This window comes from Bombina bombina, chromosome 1 (assembly GCF_027579735.1).
Source record: "Bombina bombina isolate aBomBom1 chromosome 1, aBomBom1.pri, whole genome shotgun sequence".
NCBI lineage: Eukaryota > Metazoa > Chordata > Amphibia > Anura > Bombinatoridae > Bombina > Bombina bombina.
In genome coordinates, this window is record NC_069499.1 from 248,437,464 (window position 1) to 248,462,026 (window position 24,563).

Sequence of the window (24,563 nt, forward strand, 5' to 3'; positions counted from 1 at the left end):
AATCAGACCAATCACCTCCATGCATTGAGCCACTGATGGACGAAAGGCAGACTGGAGAGAAAGGCAGGAAGCAAGAAGTTTGGTCTTCTGACCTCCGTCAGGAAAATTTTCATGGATAGGGAATCTATTATTGTCCTTAGGAAACACACTTTGGTAGATAAGATTAGAGAACTCTTTTCCAAATTCACCTTTCACTAGTGGGAACATAGAAAAGACAACAGCATCTCTGTATGAGATTGGGCTATTTCTGGGAGCTGAGGCCAGAACGGAAATGCTTGTCCAGAAAAGCAAATTTGAGAAACTGGTGATGATCCCTGTGAATGGGAACATGTAGGTAGGCGTCCTTCAGGTCTATGGTCATCATGAACTGACCCTCCTGGACCAATGGAAGAATAAAACAAATAGTTTCCATCTTGAAGGACGGAACCCTGAGGAATTTGTTGAGACACTTGAGATCTAGGATGGGACGAAAAGTTCCTTTTTTTTGGGAACTACAAATAGATTTGAATAGAATCCTAGACCTTGTTCCCTTAGAGGAACTGGTACAATGACACCCAGGGAGGATAGGTCCTTTACGCAATTTAAGAAGGCCGCCTCCTTTACCTGGTTTGAGGATAATCTTGACAGGAGAAATCTGCCCCTTGGAGGGCAAGACTTGAATCCTATCCTGTAACCCTGGGATACAATGTCCACAACCCATGGATCTGGGACATTGCGTATCCAAGACTGTCGAAAAATAGAAAGCCTGCCCCCCACCTGATCCAAATTCGGACCGGAGCAGACCCTTCATGCCAATTTAGAGTCAGCAGAAGGCTTCTTGTTTTGTTTTCCCTTATTCCAGGACTGACTTGATTTCCAAGTGGACCTGGATTGGTCAGCTTTGGAAGATGAAGATGAGGACTTCTGTACCTTAAAGTTGTGAAAGAAACGGAAAATTAGAAGACTGCCGACCCCTAGGTCAATTCTTCTTGTCCTGAGGAAGGAATGATCCCTTTCCCGCCATAATCTCAGAAATGATCTCTGCAAGACCAGGTCCAAACAGAGTCTTACCCTTATATGGTAAAGTCAATAGCTTGGCCTTTGAAGAAACATTAGCTGACCAAGATTTTCACCACAGAGCTCGGCAAGCTAGTACAGTGAAGCTGGACATCTTAGCTCCCAGTCTAATTATCTGTATGTTTGCATCACAGATACAAGTATTGGCCAGTTTAAAGGCTTTGATCCGATCTTGGATCTCCTCTACCGTAGTTTCCTCTGATATAAGATCAGACAAGGCATCACACCAATAAGATGCTGCACCTGCAACTGTGGCAATACTGGCTGCAGGTTGCCACTGTAATCCTTGATGTATGTACATCTTTTTTAAGTAAGCCTCTAGCTTCTTATCCATTGGATCCTTAAAAGAGCAACTATCCTCTAAAGGAATAGTAGTTCTCTTGGCAAGAGTAGAAATTGCTCCTACTTTAGGAACAGTGCGCCATGAGTCACGAATAGAGTTAGCAACAAGAAACTTTGTAAAAACAGGGGAAGGGGAAAAATGAACCCCTGGCTTGAACCATTCCTGAGCAATAATTTCAGACATCTTCCTTGGGACAGGAAAAACCTCCTCAGAAGATGGGGAATCAAACTCTATCCAATTTAGAAGACTTTGAGGGGTTGACAGCAACCGAAGGTTCAGAGTCGTCTAAAGTAGCTAGAATCTCTTTCAGTAGTAATCGGAGGTGTTCAAGCTTAAATCTAAAATTAACCTCTTCCGTTTCTGAAGATTTTTCTAATAAAAAGTGTCAGAGTCTGAGATCTCACCTTCAGAAGCTACTGAAGTATTCTCCTCATCAGACATCTGAGAAAGAGTGGCTAATGCAGACCTAGAGTCAGAAGTCTTACTATCAGGCAGATGTTTAGATTTTCACTTACGCTTACCCGATGAAGCGAAAGCGGACAAAGCCGCTGTTACTGCAGAAGAAATCTGAGCGGCACAATCCCCAGGTAAATAAACACCCCAAGGTGGATGAGAGAACACAGAAGGCACAGTATGAGAAACAATCAAGGCTTGGGACGTTTGAGGAGAAAGCTGAGGCATGTCACGCACAGCATTATCCTGAGAGACAGTAGGCTCAGAAGGGAGTAATTTTTCCTTAAATTTTAAAGTCTTGGTTAAACAAGAGGAGCAGAATTGCATAGGCAGAACAATTTGGTCCTCTAAACAAAGTAAACATTTATCCATAGAGATGGACTGATCCTGTTCGGAGTCAATGGCTATGAGGTAACAAGTCCCACAAGTAACTGCAAAATTAAGAAATTAAAATTAAGCAATTTTAAATTCAAATAATTATCAATGAAAATTAAATATGAAATTGTAATAATAATAATAACCATAGAAGGTTGCTTTTAGAAACAACCTCAGATAGCCTGAGGATCTTACCGCCAAAAGAAATACCCTAGTAAGAGGAAAAAACTGACTTCTTGAAGAGATCCTCTCCTCTTAAAGATCTGGGTAGATGATGTAAATAAAGCTGACACAAGAAGAGCTAGAGATACTCTCCTCCATAGTAAATGCTAAACCGAAAGTGACTGGGCTAAAATAAACTGCACAATATTTCTTCTAAGTGAAAAAAATGCGCGAAGTGACAGTTAAAAAAAAAAAAAATTGGCTCTTCCGTTTAATACAAAAATAAGCCCTTAATAACCCATAGCCTCACTACATAGTCACAGGTTAAATAATAAAGGATATCCTTTCCCATTAACCACTTACATCCCTTAGCCAAATGACAAGTCTCATTACTAAATTAAGTGTGCCAAATATTGTCTCATATTAAGTGTGCCAAATATATTGTCCCCATATGAATCGTTAAAAAAATAAGGATTATTATGTCCCAGAAGGGTAACTTCTTAAGTGATGCTGTCCTTCTGTACCTAGAAGGCAAAGGCACTTACCTTAGATCCAACTGCATGATAGATGCCGATCCTTAGGTGTGGCAGGCACTTCGCTCCCTGTCATAGAAAGAAAGAACAGAGTAACCAACTCTGGCTTTCTACAAAGGGGTAGCAAAGTGTTAAAAGTAAAGCAAAGACATCCTCGTCGCCTTTTAACTACTAAAAGCCACCACTACTCTTACTCAAGAGATTGATGTGGACACAGCTAGACCCCAATCCTTGCTTGCAGGGAAAAGTACCCATAAAAGGATTAAAATCTTCAGACACCAACTTCGCACAACCTCCATTAACAGAGGCAAAGAGAATGACTGGGGATTATGGGTAAGGGAAGTTACACTTAACAGCTTTGCTGGGGTGCTCTTTGCCGCCTCCTGCTGGCCAGAAGTTGAATATCCCACTAGTAATTGGAATGACATTGTGGACATATACATGTCATTGGAAAAAAACAATTTATGTTCCATACATCACTAGCTCATGTACTCTTGCCACTTACATGAAAGAAACATGTTTTATATATTCACTAAAGAATCTGCAATGTAAAATTCTTTCTTTTTTAAAAAAAAACAAAACATAAGGATAAATGTATATTCCGGACAAAATGTAAATGCACATAGATGAATGACCTCTTTGAAAAGAAACATATTTGCAATATAAATGTATTGTCAAAAATGCTTCTAGTGAAACATCACTTTTTCAGTGTTAACATTTTCCTCTGCACATGAAGCATAGCTAGATATTCTCAGTGCACCAGCATATTAAATACTGCAGCTGTTGAGAGCACCAGTGGGTCTTGTATCATGTCAGCAATTAACAAACTTGAGTCATTAAGAGATGGTACAAGCACTTTAGGCTCTCTTAGCAAGTGATGTGTTTAAAATGCTGGTGCACAGTGCATACTTAAATACGCTTTTGAAACGGCTATTGCTTTTCTTGGAAGCATTTTTGCTAATAGATGTATTTTACAAAAAATACTTCTATTTATAACTGAAATGCATCCATATGCATCCCAATTTTGGCTGGAATATTCCTTTTAAAGGGATGGGAAAAAGTGAACTTGAAATACATAAATGATGCTGCAGTACTTGGAAAGCAGCAAGCGCATTGCTGAATCTGAGATCAACTTATGCATTTTAAATGTACTTTTGTGTCCTTTGGTAAGGGCCGTGGTCTAGAGGAAATAATCCATTTGCATTATAGTGTATTCCAAAATAATAAAATAACTAGCTCTAGGAACAAGGCTGGTAAATGTGAAAATGATAACTAGCTCACACAACTAGCATATAGTTTTTATACTGTGCTGCCCTATAAATAAAGCACATATCTATAAAATAAAAAGGCACAGATGCAGGCAGAAACACCAAGAATGATTAGGGAAGGATATCCACCAGCACAAGGCAGTGTCAAGAAAAGCCAAAGGAATGAAGGCCAGGGATGCAAGGTCAGACTGCGCCTAAATCAGGAGTGGATATAGGAATTAAGACGAAGAACCACAAGACACCTGTTACTGATTGCAAAGGCTCTGATGCCAAACTGGTGCCAGCCAGCTGCGTCTAACAAACATACTGCAGGGCATAAAAGGGGTAGTACAATAACTGGCACAGAGCCTCTGCATAAAGCACTAATCATTCAACAGTTGTCATTTTAGTTTTAGTTAGAAACGCACATACATAACTTAATACAAATTAAATAGTAATCTATGGGTTACACACAAATGAATACAAATACTCACCCTTACCTGTGGGTAGCTTTTATGGAGAACACACACATACAAACACCCACTATATAAGTCTGGGCATGAATAAGATGATGATCTGTGTGTATGAATATTCCTCCACCATCACATTTCTGATTACACTCATAAACAATATACAAGTACCCAGACACTACTTCCAGTAAAGAAAATATTTGGGCGCATCAACAGTAGACAAGAAATTGAAATGTATTTGTGCTCAGTGTGCTACCATCTTAACAGTAAGAATTTTGCAATTCTCTAGTAAATTACAATTTCTACGGCATTCCTGTGTGTGTGTCTGATAAAAGCAAATTTAGATCAAGGGTGTCCAACCTTCTCCTATGGTGGGTACATTGCAATTTTTTTCTCTCTCAAATGGTTGGTTAACAAATTGAATGAATTAAAAACAAAAAATATAAACTTCTCTATAAGAAAACCTCAAACAAGCTACATGCCAAGATAAGGACCACAAAGCAACATATAAACACAGACCAAAAACCATAGTTATGAAAGTCTGGCAGAAAATACAGAGAAGACAAGAATGAGACAGCTAAAAAAAAATAAAAAATATGGGTTGCAGATGGGGTGATGAGATTGTGACAGAGGGAAATGAAGAGACACTGTGCACTGTGGCCCTTGGGCCTTAGGTTGGACAACCTGTTCTAAAATAATTTTCTTTTTTTTAGAGGTACAAGAAATGCAACGTTCGTAGAAAGGATATCCAAAAGATTATACAGGCATCAATTAATGCCAGACTCATGTTTGCTATCAATGTCGCGGAACTGAAGTAGTGCTGGAGCAGAGAGAGCATATGATGTTAATGCCAGAGGCCTTGAAAAAAAGCAAATGTTAGTGGGATATCAAACCCTAGAAAACAGCACACTGGGGATATGACAGCTGGAATGGCTAAGCATAACAAGTGCAGGCATTGATGTTCTTTGTGCTACTATTGAACCCATAGAATGTGGATAGGACAGCACCACACATTTGCATTTTCAGTGCCGTAGCACTGTAAATATAATTTAAATTAATGCTGTAGCCTATCATAGAGTAATATCATGCAGGGGAAAAAAAACAAACAAGATTCATGAAAATACAAAATGTATGCTTACCTGAGAAATGTGTTCTTTCATGGTGGTAAGAGTCCATGAGCCATTACTTCTGGGGTTCAACTCTTAGCCACTAGACATTGTCTGTCTGAAAACAAATGAACGATTCTCTCTTCAGATCGGAGGCAAAGTTTGTAAAACTGAATTGTGGGTGTGGTGAGGGGTGTATTTATAGGCATTTTGAGGTTTGGGAAACTTTGCCCCTCCTCGTAGGAATGTATATCCCATACGTCACTAGCTCATGGACTCTTGCTAATTACATGAAAGAAAGATACCCAATACTTCATGAGCTTTTAACCGCTTAAGGACAAGGCCATTTTTCAATTTCCTTCCCTTCAGGACCAGTGCTTTTTTTACATTTCTGCGGTGTTTGTGTTTAGCTGTAATTTTCCTCTTACTCATTTACTGTACTCACACATTATATACTTTTTTTCTCGCCATTAAATGGACTTTCTAAACATACCATTATTTTCATCATATCTTATAATTTACTTTAAAAAAATTATAAAATATGATAAAAAAAAATGTAAAAAAAACACACTTTTTCTAACTTTGACCCCCAAAATCTGTTACACATCTACAGCCACCAAAAAACACCCAAGCTAAATAGTTTCTAAATTTTGTCCTGAGTTTAGAAATACCCAATTTACATGTTCTTTGCAAGTTATAGGGCAATAAGTACAAGTAGCACTTTGCTATTTCCAAACCATTTTTTTCTCTCAAAATTAGCGATAGTTACATTGGAACACTGATATCTGTCAGGAATCCCTGAATAACCCTTCACATGTATATATATATTTTTTTTTTAGCAGACAACCCACAGTATTGATCTAGGCCCATTTTGGTATATTTTATGCCACCATTTCACCGCCAAATGTGATCAAATAAAAAAAATTGTTCACTTTTTCACAAACTTTAGGTTTCTCACTGAAATTATTTACAAACAGCTTGTGCACTTATGGCACAAATGGTTGTAAGTGCTTCTCTGGGATCCCCTTTGTTCAGAAATAGATATATTATGGCTTTGGCGTTGCTTTTTGGTAATTAGAAGGCCACTAAATGCCGCAGCGCACCATCTGTGTATTATGCCCAGCAGTGAAGGGGTTAATTAGGGAGCTTGTAGGGTTAATTTTAGCTTTAGTGTAGTAGACAACCCAAAGTCTTGATCTAGGCCCATTTTGGTATATTTCATGCCACTATTTCATTGCCAAATGCGATAAAAAAAATATATAGCTAACTTTTTCACAATTTTAGGTTTCTCACTGAAATTATTTACAGTTAGTGCAATTATGGCACAAATGGTTGTAAATGCTTCTCTGGGATCCCCTTTGTTCAGAAATAGCAGACATATATGGCTTTGGCATTGCTTTTGGGTAATTAGAAGGCTGCTAAATGCCGCTGCGCACAACACTTATTATGCCCAGCAGTGAAGGGGTTAATTATGTAGCTTGTAGGGTTAGAGATCAGCCTCCCACCTGACACATCCCACCTCCTTATCCCTCCCTGACCCCCCACAAACAGCTCTTTTCCCTCTCCCACCTCACAAAATCTGCCAGTACTAAAATAAAAGGCAATTTTTTATTTTTTTAATATATTTATTTTGCAGTGATGGATCCCCCCTTAGCCCCCAACCTTCCTGATCCACCCCATACAGCTCTCTAACCCTCACCCCTCTACCTATCTTCCACCATCTTGGGTACTGGCAGCTGTATACCAGTACCCATTTTGCCATAATACATGTATTTCCCCCCCCCCCTAAATCATTTTCTGTAGTGTAGCTGCCCCCCCTCAACAGCCTACCCCCCCTCCCTGATCCCTTTACAAAATTTAATTTCCCTCCCTCTATCACATTAATGTAACGTGCACCCCGCTCCCCCGCGCTCCTAATGTATTGCGCGCACTGCAGGGACAGGAAGTCCCTGCAGCGATGGGCTGCCCACCCGCCTCCCTGCTACTGCTCCCACCAACCAACGGCACCATCGCTGGCCAATGCAGAGAGAGCCACAGAGTGGCCCCCTCTGCATCGACAACTCTTGAACTCGATTTATGCAGTGCCCCACTCATGGGGCATGCAGAAATAGCGCAATCCCGCTATTTTGAGTGAAATCGCGGCAGAGAGAAGCCCAGGTTAATATCTCTCACCTCTCTGGTATTCTAGTCTAACATATAGCGGAGAAAAGGGGAAAAATAGAGAAGTAGGAAAGGACAAAGCAGGGTAAAATGAGGTGCATACTAAGGGGCCAATTTATCAATGTCTGTTAGACATGATATGCTGTAGCGTATCATGTCCGATAGACATCGCTGAATGCCTACAGCATACGCTAGCAGGGGGTGTCAATCAGCCCGATCGTATAGGATCGGGCGGATTGCAGACCGCAGCTTAAGAGGCAGCGGATCAATTATGAACCCTGGGGAAGTCTCCCTATGGTTGATGGGGGAAACCAGACGTGGACTACTTGCCCAGTGTGCTTAGAGGAATGTGGCTGCACATCACTGACGAGGCCCATAGGAGGCCGAAACGATCGTCTGGGGTTGTCATGTTCCTTGTTCCGAGGAGAATTGCCTGGTATTTCGGGGCTGGACTGACCTTACTTGGCGGGATCAGACTGATATACTTCAGGAAAGTTTTCTTCTGTGAAAAGCACACTGGTCTAAAAGAGGCTGCTTCCGGGTGGTAAATCGCCATAGAACAAGCCACTGAGCTGTTGTTCGTTCCTGGTAGAGCGCTTCTCTCTTTGTATGCAGATCAATTATGAAGGCTTGCACGGAAACAAGAGCATCAAGCTCCAATCGGAAATTGATAATTCGGCCCATAAAACTGCTGTAAATTAAAAAAAAACATAATTTATGCTTACCTGATAAATTTATTTCTCTTGTAGTGTATCCAGTCCACGGATCATCCATTACTTATGGGATATTCTCCTTCCCAACAGGAAGTTGCAAGAGGATCACCCACAGCAGAGCTGCTATATAGCTCCTCCCCTAACTGCCATATCCAGTCATTTGACCGAAACAAACAGAGAAAGGAGAAACCATAGGGTGCAGTGGTGACTGTAGTTTAATTAAATTTTAGACCTGCCTTAAAATGACAGGGCGGGCCGTGGACTGGATACACTACAAGAGAAATAAATTTATCAGGTAAGCATAAATTATGTTTTCTCTTGTTAAGTGTATCCAGTCCACGGATCATCCATTACTTATGGGATACCAATACCAAAGATAAAGTACACGGATGATGGGAGGGACAAGGCAGGGATTAAGCGGAAGGAACCACTGCCTGAAGAACCTTTCTCCCAAAAACAGCCTCCGAAGAAGCAAAAGTATCAAATTTGTAAAATTTTGAAAAAGTGTGAAGCGACCTTGCAAATCTGTTCAACAGAGGCCTCATTTTTAAAGGCCCAGGTGGAAGCCACAGCTCTAGTAGAATGAGCTGTAATCCTTTCAGGGGGCTGCTGTCCAGCAGTCTCATAGGCTAGGCGTATAATACTCCGAAGCCAAAAGGAAAGAGAGGTTGCCGAAGCTTTTTGACCTCTCCTCTGTCCAGAAAAAACGACAAACAGGGAAGATGTTTGACGAAAATCTTTAGTAGCTTGTAAGTAAAACTTTAAGGCACGGACTACGTCCAGATTATGTAAAAGACGTTCCTTCTTTGAAGAAGGATTAGGACACAATGATGGAACAACAATCTCTTGATTGATATTCTTGTTAGAAAACCACCTTAGGAAGAAACCCAGGTTTGGTACGCAGAACTACCTTATCTGCATGAAAAATCAGATAAGGAGAATCACATTGTAAGGCAGATAGCTCAGAGACTCTCCGAGCCGAGGAAATAGCCATCAAAAACAGAACTTTCAAAGATAAAAGCTTAATATCAATGGAATGAAGGGGTTCAAACAGAACTCCTTGAAGAACTTTAAGAACCAAGTGTAAGCTCCATGGGGGAGCAACAGGTTTAAACACAGGCTTAATTCTAACCAAAGCCTGACAAAATGCCTGGACGTCTGGAACTTCTGCCAGACGCTTGTGCAAAAGAATAGACAGAGCAGAAATCTGTCCCTTTAAGGAACTAGCTGATAATCCTTTGTCCAAACCCTCTTGGAGAAAGGACAATATCCTAGGAATCCTAACCTTACTCCATGAGTAATTCTTGGATTCACACCAGTAAAGATATGTACGCCATATCTTGTGATAGATTTTCCTGGTAACAGGCTTTCGTGCCTGTATTAAGGTATCAATGACTGACTCGGAGAAGCCACGCTTTGATAGAATCAAGCGTTCAATCTCCATGCAGTCAGTCTCAGAGAAATTAGATTTGGATGATTGAAAGGACCTTGTATTAGAAGGTCCTGTCTTAGAGGCAGAGTCCATGGTGGAAAGGATGACATGTCCACTAGGTCTGCATACCAGGTCCTGTGTGGCCACGCAGGCGCTATTAGAATCACTGATGCTCTCTCCTGTTTGATTTTGGCAATCAGTCGAGGGAGCAGAGGAAACGGTGGAAACACATAAGCCAGGTTGAAGAACCAAGGCGCTGCTAGAGCATCTATCAGCGTCGCTTCTGGATCCCTGGACCTGGATCCGTAACAAGGAAGCTTGGCGTTCTGGCGAGACGCCATGAGATCCAACTCTGGTTTGCCCCAACGATGAATCAACTGAGCAAACACCTCCGGATGGAGTTCCCACTCCCCCGGGTGAAAAGTCTGACGACTTAGAAAATCCGCCTCCCAGTTCTCCATGCCTGGGATATGGATTGCTGACAGGTGGCAAGAGTGAGTCTCTGCCCAGCGAATTATTTTTGAGACTTCTAACATCGCTAGGGAACTCCTGGTTCCCCCTTGATGGTTGATGTAAGCCACAGTCGTGATATTGTCCGGCTGAAATCTGATGAACCTCAGTGTTGCTAACTGAGGCCAAGCCAGAAGAGCATTGAATATTGCTCTTAACTCCAGAATATTTATCGGAAGGAGTTTCTCCTCCTGAGTCCACAATCCCTGTGCCTTCAGGGAGTTCCAGACTGCACCCCAACCTAGAAGGCTGGCATCTGTTGTTACAATTGTCCAATCTGGCCTGCGAAAGGTCATACCCTCGGACAGGTGGACCCGAGACAACCACCAGAGAAGAGAATCTCTGGTCTCTTGATCCAGATTTAGCAGAGGGGATAAATCTGTGTAATCCCCACGCCACTGACTTAGCATGCATAATTGCAGCGGTCTGAGATGTCGGCGCGCAAATGGCACTATGTCCATTGCCGCTACCATTAAGCCGATCACCTCCATACACTGAGCCACCGAAGAACGCAGAATGGAATGAAGAATACGGCAAGCATTTAGAAGCTTTGATAATCTGGACTCCGTCAGGTAAATTTTCATCTCTACAGAATCTATAAGAGTCCCTAAGAAGGAGACTCTTGTGAGTGGGGATAGAGAACTCTTTTCCTCGTTCACTTTCCACCCGTGCGATCTCAGAAATGCCAGAACTATCTCTGTATGAGACTTGGCAATTTGAAAGCTTGACGCCTGTATCAGGATGTCGTCTAGATACGGAGCCACCGCTATGCCTCGCGGTCTTAGAACCAGCCAGAAGTGAGCCCAGAACCTTCGTAAAGATTCTCGGGGCTGTAGCCAACCCGAAGGGAAGAGCTACAAATTGGTAATGCCTGTCTAGAAAGGCAAACCTTAGGAACCGATGATGATCTTTGTGAATCGGTATGTGAAGGTAGGCATCCTTTAAGTCCACTGTGGTCATGTACTGACCCTCTTGGATCATGGGTAGGATGGTCCGAATAGTTTCCATTTTGAAAGATGGAACTCTGAGGAATTTGTTTAAGATCTTTAGATCCAAAATTGGTCTGAAGGTTCCCTCTTTTTTGGGAACCACAAACAGACTTGAATAAAAACCCTGTCCTTGTTCCGTGCGCGGAACTGGATGGATCACTCCCATTACTAGGAGGTCTTGCACACAGCGTAGGAATGCCTCTTTCTTTATCTGATTTGCAGATAACCTTGAAAGATGAAATCTCCCTTGTGGAGGGGAAGCTTTGAAGTCCAGAAGATATCCCTGAGATATGATCTCCAACGCCCAGGGATCCTGAACATCTCTTGCCCACGCCTGGGCGAAGAGAAAAAGTCTGCCCCCTACTAGATCCGTCGCCGGATAGGGGGCCGTTCCTTCATGCCGTCTTAGAGGCAGCAGCAGGCTTTCTGGCCTGCTTGCCTTTGTTCCAGGACTGGTGAGGTTTCCAGGCCTGCTTAGATTGAGCAAAAGTTCCCTCTTGTCTTGAAGCGGAGGAAGTTGATGCTGCACCTGCCTTGGAATTTCGAAAGGCACGAAAATTATACTGTTTGGCCTTTGATTTGGCCCTGTCCTGAGGAAGGGTATGACCCTTACCTCCAGTAATGTCAGCAATAATTTCTTTCAAACCAGGCCCGAATAAGGTCTGCCCCTTGAAAGGAATGTTGAGTAATTTAGACTTTGAAGTCACATCAGCTGACCAGGATTTGAGCCATAGCGCCCTACGCGCCTGGATGGCGAATCCGGAATTCTTAGCCGTTAGTTTAGTCAAATGAACAATGGCATCAGAAACAAATGAGTTAGCTAGCTTAAGAGTTCTAAGCTTGTCAACAATTTCAGTCAATGGAGCTGTATGGATGGCCTCTTCCAGGGCCTCAAACCAGAATGCCGCCGCAGCAGTGACAGGCGCAATGCATGCAAGGGGCTGTAAAATAAAACCTTGTTGAATAAACATTTTCTTAAGGTAACCCTCTAATTTTTTATCCATTGGATCTGAAAAAGCACAACTGTCCTCAACCGGGATAGTGGTACGCTTTGCTAAAGTAGAAACTGCTCCCTCCACCTTAGGGACAGTCTGCCATAAGTCCCGTGTAGTGGCATCTATTGGAAACATTTTTCTAAATATAGGGGGTGGGGAAAAGGGCACACCGGGCCTATCCCACTCCTTACTAATAATTTCTGTAAGCCTTTTAGGTATTGGAAAAACATCAGTACTCACCGGCACTGCATAGTATTTATCCAGCCTGCACAATTTCTCTGACACTGCAATTGTGTCACAGTCATTCAGAGCAGCTAATACCTCCCCAAGCAATACACGGAGGTTCTCAAGCTTAAATTTAAAATTAGAAATCTCTGAATCGGGTCTCCCCGAATCAGAGACGTCACCCACAGACTGAAGCTCTCCGTCCTCAGGTTCTGCATATTGTGACGCAGTAGCAGACATGGCTCTTACAGCATCTACGCGCTCTGTATCTCGTCTAACCCCAGAGCTATCGCGCTTGCCTCTCAATTCAGGCAATCTGGATAATACCTCTGACAGGGTATTATTCATGATTGCAGCCATGTCCTGCAAAGTAATCGCTATGGGCGTCCCTGATGTACTTGGCGCCATATTAGCGTGCGTCCCTTGAGCGGGAGGCGAAGGGTCCGACACGTGGGGAGAGTTAGTCGGCATAACTTCCCCCTCAACAGACCCCTCTGGTGACAATTCTTTTATAGATAAAGACTGATCTTTACTGTTTAAGGTGAAATCAATACATTTAGTACACATTCTCCTATGGGGCTCCACCATGGCTTTTAAACATAATGAACAAGTATCCTCTGTTTCAGACATGTTTGTACAGACTAGCAATGAGACTAGCAAGCTTGGAAAACACTTTAAAGCAAGTTAACAAGCAATATAAAAAATGTTACTGTGCCTTTAAGAGAAACAAATTTTGACAAAATTTGAAATAACAGTGAAAAAAAGCAGTTACACTAACAACATTTTAACAGTGTATGTAACAAGTCAGCAGAGCATTGCACCCACTTGCAAATGGATGATTAACCCCTTAATAACAAAAACAGAATAATAAATGACAAAAACGTTTTTTAAACACAGTCACAACAACTGCCATAGTCTACTGTGATTGTTACCCTCCTCAAACACGACTTTGAAGCCTTTTGAGCCCTTCAGAGATGTCCTGTATCATGCAGAGGGAAGCTGAATGTCTGTCAGTATTTTTAGCTGCACAGAAAAGCACTAAAATAGGCCCTTCCCACTCATATTGCAACAGTGGAAAGCTTCAGGAAACTGTCTCTAGGCAGAAATCAAACCAGCCATGTGGAAAAAAACTAGGCCCCAATAAGTTTTGTCACCAAACATATATAAAAACGATTAACATGCCAGCAAACGTTTTATATTAAATTTTTATTAGAGTATGCCTCTCTATTAATAAGCCTGATACCAGTAGCTATCACTGCATTTAAGGCTTTACTTACATTAATCCGGTATAAGCAGCATTTTCTAGCAAATTCCATCCCTAGAAAAATATTAACTGCACATACATTATTGCAGGAAAACCTGCACGCCATTCCCTCTCTGAAGTTACCTCACTCCTCAGAATATGTGAGAACAGCCATGGATCTTAGTTACTTCTGCTAAGATCATAGAAAATGCAGGCAGATTCTTCTTCTAAATACTGCCTGAGATAAACAGCACACTCCGGTACCATTTAAAGATAAACTTTTGATTGAAGAAATAAACTAAGTATAAAACACCACTCTCCTCTTACGACCTCCATCTTTGTTGAGGGTTGCAAGAGAATGACTGGATATGGCAGTTAGGGAAGGAGCTACATAGCAGCTCTGCTGTGGGTGATCCTCTTGCAACTTCCTGTTGGGAAGGAGAATATCCCATAAGTAATGGATGATCAGTGGACTGGATACACTTAACAAGAGAAATGAGGACTGGTCTTGTGGACTTTCACCTCCATGAAAGAAATTAATTTGCCAGGTTAACATAAAATTTGTTTTCTTTCATAAGGTGGTAAGAGTCCATAAACCATTACTCCAGGGATTAATACCCAAGGCTGTGAGTCTACAAATAAATGGGAGGAAAAAAGTTAAGTCAGCCACCTATTTACCTGCTACTTAGACTGTAGGACTTGACTGTCAAAAGCTATACCAAAAGAATATTGAGTTGCTTCTGTACAAACTATATAACAGGAATATCATTTTAAAACTCTTAAAACCAATAAGGGTCTAAGGAAGAGAAAATCTCCTAATAATTAGACTTACTTTGACTAGATCTAGAATAAAAATCTGAATGTTAGAGACCTTATAAGAAACTTGCTACAGGCTGCCTTGCCTGAATATCGTCTCAACTATCTTGTTTAAAAACTTAGCCATGAATCAAAAATTATAATCTCTGGGCTGTTAAATTTATAGGCCTGAGATAACAGAATGAGGAGGATAGTGACTCAGTAGTAAAGACCAATTAGGAAGACTGAACATCCGTGTATGACCAGTTCTGCATGATCAAGCCTGGAAAAAATAGCGATAATGCTTGATTGTATCTAAATCGTTGAGAAGTAAAACAGGTGAAAGAGTAAAAAGGTAAACTAGATGAAATACCAAATAGCTACAGGAGCCCACAGAAACTGAGATTATGTATTCCTGGCTCTGGCAAAGCATGTGGAATAGAGAGGTTTAAACAAGATACCATAAAGTCTAAATGTTAACTTCTAGGTCATAGATTCACAAACTGGTAGAAAACCCCTAAAAGGAGACAACCATCCCCAGATGAAGAAACTGAAAAATGAACATAGTCTGTTCAATACAAACTCAAGTGACTTCAATCACAGGTAAGTAAAATAGAGGTTCCCCTCCAAAAATCAAAATATATTACAATAGTGATATTGTCTAAATGGAAAAACCCCCCAGATACTAGTATCACATTTGACAAAAAGACCGAGTCTGAGAAGTAAGAAGATTGCACAAAGTACAAAGATAATAAATCATAACCTCGCTTCTCCTGAGGAAACCAATTCCTTGCACTCTCCTCAAATCTCAGACTATAAACCAACTCGAAAGTCTGGCGTCAGCAAAAATTATTGTCCAAAAGAATAAATAAAAATGGATCCAGGAAAACTGGAGTGGAGAATAAAACAGTATAGCAGAGTCCCTTTTTACAGAGGAGTCCAAAAGGATTACTAAGAAAAACTTTAAATTATGCTTACCTGATAATTTTCTTTTCTTCTGTACGGGGAGAGTCCACAGCTGCATTCATTACTTTTGGGAAATACAGAACCTGGTCACCAGGAGGAGGCAAAGACACCTCAGCCAAAGGCTTAAATACCTCCCCCCACTTCCCTCATCTCCCAGTCATTCTGCCAAGGGAACAAGGAACCGTAGGAGAAATATCAGGGTGAAAAAAGGCACCATAAGAACGGACAAGAAAGAAATTAAGGCCACCCACAGAAAAAAACGGGCAGGGAGCTGTGGACTCTCCCTGTACAGAAGAAAAGAAAATGATCAGGTAAGCATAATTTAAATTTTTCTTCTTAAAATGGGGAAAGTCCACAGCTGCATTCATTACTTTTGGGAATTCAATATCCAAGCTTATAGAGGACACGGGCGGGAACAAAAAGGCGGCCCATTCTGATGGCACCACAGCCTGACACAACCCGGATTCCCGATAAAAAACTACTTCAACAGAAGCAGAAAGAACAAAAATATTGAAAGAGGACAAGGTAACTGCTCATCAATTAGAACCATAAGGATCCCAGTTAGAGATCACTCTAAATTCTGGCCTCCACTGAGCACAAAAGTCTGAGGAGACAAAAGTCCCACTCTCTAGAAGCACACAAATAAAAACCTCTCCCTGAATAACGGCAAGGGAAACAACAAACAAACTCCCACACCACATTCTTCCTAACTGAAAGAAGGGAAGAATCAGATAAGAAGGTCCGAAAAAACCTCCAGAAATAATCCCCAAAGATGCAAGGACAAAACAGAGAAACAAGCCTCTAGCAAAACTAGAAAAGAGCGGCTACCAGGCTGCAAGAGAACAAAATTGTGCAGAAAATACTCTACCGACGGAGGAGAGCAAGGAAAGAAAAAATTCCAAATCACCTCCCACATGGATAAAAAAAAGAACAAAGTAAAGCCTTAACCGGAACCGAAATCCCGGAAGGACAAAAAGGTAGAACAAGACTACCGTAACAGAGACAGCTAACTAGCACAGAGAAACTGAACACCCGTAGGTCAGAAAAAAAACCTGGAGCAGAACAGGAACGGAAAAGTAACATCCGTTTACGACACAAACTAAAGCCGCAGGCTTCCATTGGCTAGGCAATCAAACAAAACATCAAACCATAGTAATTAGCCAACCGAGTAGCTAGCAAACTTGCACCAGGACATTCCTGGAAAGGAACAAGAGAAAAAAAACACAGAAAGCAGGGCGGACCAACTCCCCCCCCCCCCCCGCTAAAAAAACAGAATTTATGTTTACCTGATAAATTACTTTCTCCAACGGTGTGTCCGGTCCACGGCGTCATCCTTACTTGTGGGATATTCTCTTCCCCAACAGGAAATGGCAAAGAGCCCAGCAAAGCTGGTCACATGATCCCTCCTAGGCTCCGCCTTCCCCAGTCATTCGACCGACGTAAAGGAGGAATATTTGCATAGGAGAAACCATATGATACCGTGGTGACTGTAGTTAAAGAAAATAAATTATCAGACCTGATTAAAAAACCAGGGCGGGCCGTGGACCGGACACACCGTTGGAGAAAGTAATTTATCAGGTAAACATAAATTCTGTTTTCTCCAACATCGGTGTGTCCGGTCCACGGCGTCATCCTTACTTGTGGGAACCAATACCAAAGCTTTAGGACACGGATGAAGGGAGGGAGCAAATCAGGTCACCTAGATGGAAGGCACCACGGCTTGCAAAACCTTTCTCCCAAAAATAGCCTCAGAAGAAGCAAAAGTATCAAACTTGTAAAATTTAGTAAAAGTGTGCAGTGAAGACCAAGTCGCTGCCTTACATATCTGATCAACAGAAGCCTCGTTCTTGAAGGCCCATGTGGAAGCCACAGCCCTAGTGGAATGAGCTGTGATTCTTTCAGGAGGCTGCCGTCCGGCAGTCTCATAAGCCAATCTGATGATGCTTTTAATCCAAAAAGAGAGAGAGGTAGAAGTTGCTTTTTGACCTCTCCTTTTACCAGAATAAACAACAAACAAGGAAGATGTTTGTCTAAAATCCTTTGTAGCATCTAAATAGAATTTTAGAGCACGAACAACATCCAAATTGTGCAACAAACGTTCCTTCTTTGAAACTGGATTCGGACACAAAGAAGGCACGACTATCTCCTGGTTAATGTTTTTGTTAGAAACAACTTTCGGAAGAAAACCAGGTTTAGTACGTAAAACCACCTTATCTGCATGGAACACCAGATAAGGAGGAGAACACTGCAGAGCAGATAATTCTGAAACTCTTCTAGCAGAAGAAATTGCAACCAAAAACAAAACTTTCCAAGATAATAACTTAATATCAACGGAATGTAAGGGTTCAAACGGAACCCCCTGAAGAACTGAAAGAACTAAATTGAGACTCCAAGGAGGAGTCAAAGGTTTGTAAACAGGCTTGATTCTAACCAGAGCCTGAACAAAGGCTTGAACATCTGGCACAGCTGCCAGCTTTTTGTGAAGTAACACAGACAAGGCAGAAATCTGTCCCTTCAAGGAACTTGCAGATAATCCTTTCTCCAAACCTTCTTGAAGAAAGGATAGAATCTTAGGAATTTTTACCTTGTCCCAAGGGAATCCTTTAGATTCACACCAACAGATATATTTTTTCCATATTTTGTGGTAAATTTTTCTAGTTACAGGCTTTCTGGCCTGAACAAGAGTATCAATGACAGAATCTGAGAACCCTCGCTTTGATAAGATCAAGCGTTCAATCTCCAAGCAGTCAGTTGGAGTGAGACCAGATTCGGATGTTCGAACGGACCTTGAACAAGAAGGTCTCGTCTCAAAGGTAGCTTCCATGGTGGAGCCGATGACATATTCACCAGGTCTGCATACCAAGTCCTGCGTGGCCACGCAGGAGCTATCAAGATCACCGATGCCCTCTCCTGATTGATCCTGGCTACCAGCCTGGGGATGAGAGGAAACGGCGGGAATACATAAGCTAGTTTGAAGGTCCAAGGTGCTACTAGTGCATCTACTAGAGTCGCCTTGGGATCCCTGGATCTGGACCCGTAGCAAGGAACCTTGAAGTTCTGACGAGAGGCCATCAGATCCATGTCTGGAATGCCCCACAATTGAGTAATTTGGGCAAAGATTTCCGGATGGAGTTCCCACTCCCCCGGATGAAATGTCTGACGACTCAGAAAATCCGCCTGAGCATGCACAGTTGTAATGGTCTTAGATGAATTCGCGCAAAAGGAACTATGTCCATTGCCGCTACCATCAAACCTATTACTTCCATGCACTGCGCTATGGAAGGAAGAGGAACAGAATGAAGTATTTGACAAGAGTTTAGAAGTTTTGATTTTCTGGCCTCTGTCAGAAAAATCCTCATTTCTAAGGAGTCTATTATTGTTCCCAAGAAGGGAACCCTTGTTGACGGAGATAGAGAACTTTTTTCTACGTTCACTTTCCACCCGTGAGATCTGAGAAAGGCCAGGACAATGTCCGTGTGAGCCTTTGCTTGAGGAAGGGACGACGCTTGAATCAGAATGTCGTCCAAGTAAGGTACTAATGCAATGCCCCTTGGTCTTAGCACCGCTAGAAGGGACCCTAGTACCTTTGTGAAAATCCTTGGAGCAGTGGCTAATCCGAACGGAAGTGCCACAAACTGGTAATGCTTGTCCAGGAATGCGAACCTTAGGAACCGATGATGTTCCTTGTGGATAGGAATATGTAGATACGCATCCTTTAAATCCACCGTGGTCATGAATTGACCTTCCTGGATGGAAGGAAGAATTGTTCGAATGGTTTCCATTTTGAACGATGGAACCTTGAGAAACTTGTTTAGGATCTTGAGATCTAAGATTGGTCTGAATGTTCCCTCTTTTTTGGGAACTACGAACAGATTGGAGTAGAACCCCATCCCTTGTTCTCCTAAAGGAACAGGATGAATCACTCCCATTTTTAACAGGTCTTCTACACAATGTAAGAATGCCTGTTTTTTTATGTGGTCTGAAGACAATTGAGACCTGTGGAACCTCCCCCTTGGGGGAAGCCCTTTGAATTCCAGAAGATAACCTTGGGAGACTATTTCTAGCGCCCAAGGATCCAGAACATCTCTTGCCCAAGCCTGAGCGAAGAGAGAGAGTCTGCCCCCCACCAGATCCGGTCCCGGATCGGGGGCCAACATCTCATGCTGTCTTGGTAGCAGTGGCAGGTTTCTTGGCCTGCTTTCCCTTGTTCCAGCCTTGCATTGGTCTCCAGGCTGGCTTGGCTTGAGAAGTATTACCCTCTTGCTTAGAGGACGTAGCACTTGGGGCTGGTCCGTTTCTACGAAAGGGACGAAAATTAGGTTTATTTTTGGCCTTGAAAGACCTATCCTGAGGAAGGGCGTGGCCCTTGCCCCCAGTGATATCAGAGATAATCTCTTTCAAGTCAGGGCCAAACAGCGTTTTCCCCTTGAAAGGAATGTTAAGCAATTTGTTCTTGGAAGACGCATCCGCTGACCAAGATTTTAACCAAAGCGCTCTGCGCGCCACAATAGCAAACCCAGAATTTTTCGCCGCTAACCTAGCCAATTGCAAAGTGGCGTCTAGGGTGAAAGAATTAGCCAATTTGAGAGCACGGATTCTGTCCATAATCTCCTCATAAGAAGGAGAATTACTAGTGATCGCCTTTTCTAGCTCATCGAACCAGAAACACGCGGCTGTAGTGACAGGGACAATGCATGAAATTGGTTGTAGAAGGTAACCTTGCTGAACAAACATCTTTTTAAGCAAACCTTCTAATTTTTTATCCATAGGATCTTTGAAAGCACAACTATCTTCTATGGGTATAGTGGTGCGTTTGTTTAGAGTAGAAACCGCCCCCTCGACCTTGGGGACTGTCTGCCATAAGTCCTTTCTGGGGTCGACCATAGGAAACAATTTTTTAAATATGGGGGGAGGGACGAAAGGTATACCGGGCCTTTCCCATTCTTTATTTACAATGTCCGCCACCCGCTTGGGTATAGGAAAAGCTTCGGGGGGCCCCGGGACCTCTAGGAACTTGTCCATTTTACATAGTTTCTCTGGGATGACCAAATTCTCACAATCATCCAGAGTGGATAACACCTCCTTAAGCAGAGCGCGGAGATGTTCCAACTTAAATTTAAATGTAATCAGAACAGGTTCAGCTTGTTGAGAAATTTTCCCTGAATCTGAAATTTCTCCCTCAGACAAAACCTCCCTGGCCCCCTCAGACTGGTGTAGGGGCCCTTCAGAAACAATATCATCAGCGTCCTCATGCTCTTCAGTATTTTCTAAAACAGAGCAGTCGCGCTTTCGCTGATTTTTGATAGAATTATCCATTACAGCCGTTAATTGTTGCATAGTAAGGAGTATTGGCGCGCTAGATGTACTAGGGGCCTCTTGTGTGGGCAAGACTGGTGTAGACGAAGGAGGGGATGATGCAGTACCATGCTTACTCCCCTCACTTGAGGAATCATCTTGGGCATCATTTTCTCTAAATTTTGTGTCACATAAATCACATCTATTTAAATGAGAAGGGACCTTGGCTTCCCCACATTCAGAACACAGTCTATCTGGCAGTTCAGACATGTTAAACAGGCATAAACTTGATAACAAAGTACAAAAAACGTTTTAAAATAAAACCGTTACTGTCACTTTAAATTTTAAACTGAACACACTTTATTACTGCAATTGCGAAAAAGTATGAAGGAATTGTTCAAAATTTCACCACAGTGTCTTAAAGCCTTAAAAGTATTGCACACCAAATTTGGAAGCTTTAACCCTTAAAATAACGGAACCGGAGCCGTTTTTATATTTAACCCCTTTACAGTCCCTGGTATCTGCTTTGCTGAGACCCAACCAAGCCCAAAGGGGAATACGATACCAAATGACGCCTTCAGAAAGTCTTTTCTATGTATCAGAGCTCCTCACACATGCATCTACATGTCATGCTTCTCAAAAACAAGTGCGCAATACAGGCGCGAAAATGAGACTCTGCCTATGATTAGGGAAAGCCCCTAGAGAATAAGGTGTCCAATACAGTGCCTGCCGGTTATTTTACAAAATTCCCAAGATTAAAATAATTCCTCAAGGCTATGGAGTATAAAATATGTTTATATATAAATCGATTTAGCCCAGAAAATGTCTACAGTCTTAAAAAGCCCTTGTGAAGCCCTTATTTACTGTCTGTAATAAAATGGCTTACCGGATCCCATAGGGAAAATGACAGCTTCCAGCATTACATCGTCTTGTTAGAATGTGTCATACCTCAAGCAGCAAAAGTCTGCTCACTGTTCCCCCAACTGAAGTTAATTCCTCTCAACAGTCCTGTGTGGAACAGCCATCGATTTTAGTAACGGTTGCTAAAATCATTTTCCTCTTACAAACAGAAATCTTCATCTCTTTTCTGTTTCAGAGTAAATAGTACATACCAGCACTATTTTAAAATAACAAACTCTTGATTGAATAATAAAAACTACAGTTAAACACTAAAAAACTCTAAGCCATCTCCGTGGAGATGTTGCCTGTACAACGGCAAAGAGAATGACTGGGGAAGGCGGAGCCTAGGAGGGATCATGTGACCAGCTTTGCTGGGCTCTTTGCCATTTCCTGTTGGGGAAGAGAATATCCCACAAGTAAGGATGACGCCGTGGACCGGACACACCTATGTTGGAGAAATTAGGTTTATTTTTGGCCTTGAAAGACCTATCCTGAGGAAGGGCGTGGCCCTTGCCCCCAGTGATATCAGAGATAATCTCTTTCAAGTCAGGGCCAAACAGCGTTTTCCCCTTGAAAGGAATGTTAAGCAATTTGTTCTTGGAAGACGCATCCGCTGACCAAGATTTTAACCAAAGCGCTCTGCGCGCCACAATAGCAAAACCAGAATTTTTCGCCGCTAACCTAGCCAATTGCAAAGTGGCGTCTAGGGTGAAAGAATTAGCCAATTTGAGAGCATGAATTCTGTCCATAATCTCCTCATAAGAAGAAGAATTATTATTGAGCGCCTTTTCTAGCTCATCGAACCAGAAACACGCTGCTGTAGTGACAGGAACAATGCATGAAATTGGTTGTAGAAGGTAACCTTGCTGAACAAACATCTTTTTAAGCAAACCTTCTAATTTTTTATCCATAGGATCTTTGAAAGCACAACTATCTTCTATGGGTATAGTGGTGCGTTTGTTTAGAGTAGAAACCGCCCCCTCGACCTTGGGGACTGTCTGCCATAAGTCCTTTCTGGGGTCGACCATAGGAAACAATTTTTTAAATATGGGGGGAGGGACGAAAGGTATACCGGGCCTTTCCCATTCTTTATTTACAATGTCCGCCACCCGCTTGGGTATAGGAAAAGCTTCGGGGGGCCCCGGGACCTCTAGGAACTTGTCCATTTTACATAGTTTCTCTGGAATGACCAAATTCTCACAATCATCCAGAGTGGATAACACCTCCTTAAGCAGAGCGCGGAGATGTTCCAATTTAAATTTAAATGTAATCACATCAGGTTCAGCTTGTTGAGAAATTTTCCCTGAATCTGAAATTTCTCCCTCAGACAAAACCTCCCTGGCCCCCTCAGACTGGTGTAGGGGCCCTTCAGAACCAATATCATCAGCGTCCTCATGCTCTTCAGTATTTTCTAAAACAGAGCAGTCGCGTTTTCGCTGATAAGTGGGCAGTTTGGCTAAAATGTTTTTGATAGAATTATCCATTACAGCCGTTAATTGTTGCATAGTAAGGAGTATTGGCGCGCTAGATGTACTAGGGGCCTCCTGTGTGGGCAAGACTGGTGTAGACGAAGGAGGGGATGATGCAGTACCATGCTTACTCCCCTCACTTGAGGAATCATCTTGGGCATCATTTTCTCTAAATTTTGTGTCACATAAATCACATCTATTTAAATGAGAAGGAACCTTGGCTTCCCCACATTCAGAACACAGTCTATCTGGTAGTTCAGACATGTTAAACAGGCAAAAACTTGATAACAAAGTACAAAAAACGTTTTAAAATAAACCGTTACTGTCACTTTAAATTTTAAACTGAACACACTTTATTACTGCAATTGCGAAAAAGTATGAAGGAATTGTTCAAAATTCACCAAAATTTCACCACAGTGTCTTAAAGCCTTAAAAGTATTGCACACCAAATTTGGAAGCTTTAACCCTTAAAATAACGGAACCGGAGCCGTTTTTATATTTAACCCCTTTACAGTCCCTGGTATCTGCTTTGCTGAGACCCAACCAAGCCCAAAGGGGAATACGATACCAAATGACGCCTTCAGAAAGTCTTTTCTATGTATCAGAGCTCCTCACACATGCATCTGCATGTCATGCTTCTCAAAAACAAGTGCGCAATAGAGGCGCGAAAATGAGACTCTGCCTATGATTAGGGAAAGCCCCTAGAGAATAAGGTGTCCAATACAGTGCCTGCCGGTTATTTTAGATAATTCCCAAGATTAAAATAATTCCTCAAGGCTATGGAGTATAAAATATGTTTATATATAAATCGATTTAGCCCAGAAAATGTCTACAGTCTTAAAAAGCCCTTGTGAAGCCCTTTTTTTCTTTCTGTAATAAAAATGGCTTACCGGATCCCATAGGGAAAATGACAGCTTCCAGCATTACATCGTCTTGTTAGAATGTGTCATACCTCAAGCAGCAAAAGTCTGCTCACTGTTCCCCCAACTGAAGTTAATTCCTCTCAACAGTCCTGTGTGGAAACAGCCATCGATTTTAGTAACGGTTGCTAAAATCATTTTCCTCTTACAAACAGAAATCTTCATCTCTTTTCTGTTTCAGAGTAAATAGTACATACCAGCACTAT

General features: G+C 42.1%; 1 protein-coding gene across 2 annotated transcripts in view; it reads right to left on the reverse strand.

The window, feature by feature from the left end:
- The window catches only part of TMEM87A (transmembrane protein 87A), a 244,168-nt gene that overhangs the window by 62,828 nt on the left and 156,777 nt on the right, over window positions 1-24,563 (reverse strand). Inside the window, exon 12 of one of the 2 annotated variants that reach the window (XM_053697919.1) lies at window positions 4,314-4,384. In XM_053697919.1, the coding sequence (XP_053553894.1) occupies window positions 4,314-4,384 (71 nt within the window). Of the gene's footprint in view, window positions 1-4,313; window positions 4,385-5,385; window positions 5,460-24,563 lie in introns of both variants that reach the window. The other variant, XM_053697918.1, reaches the window with a different exon arrangement.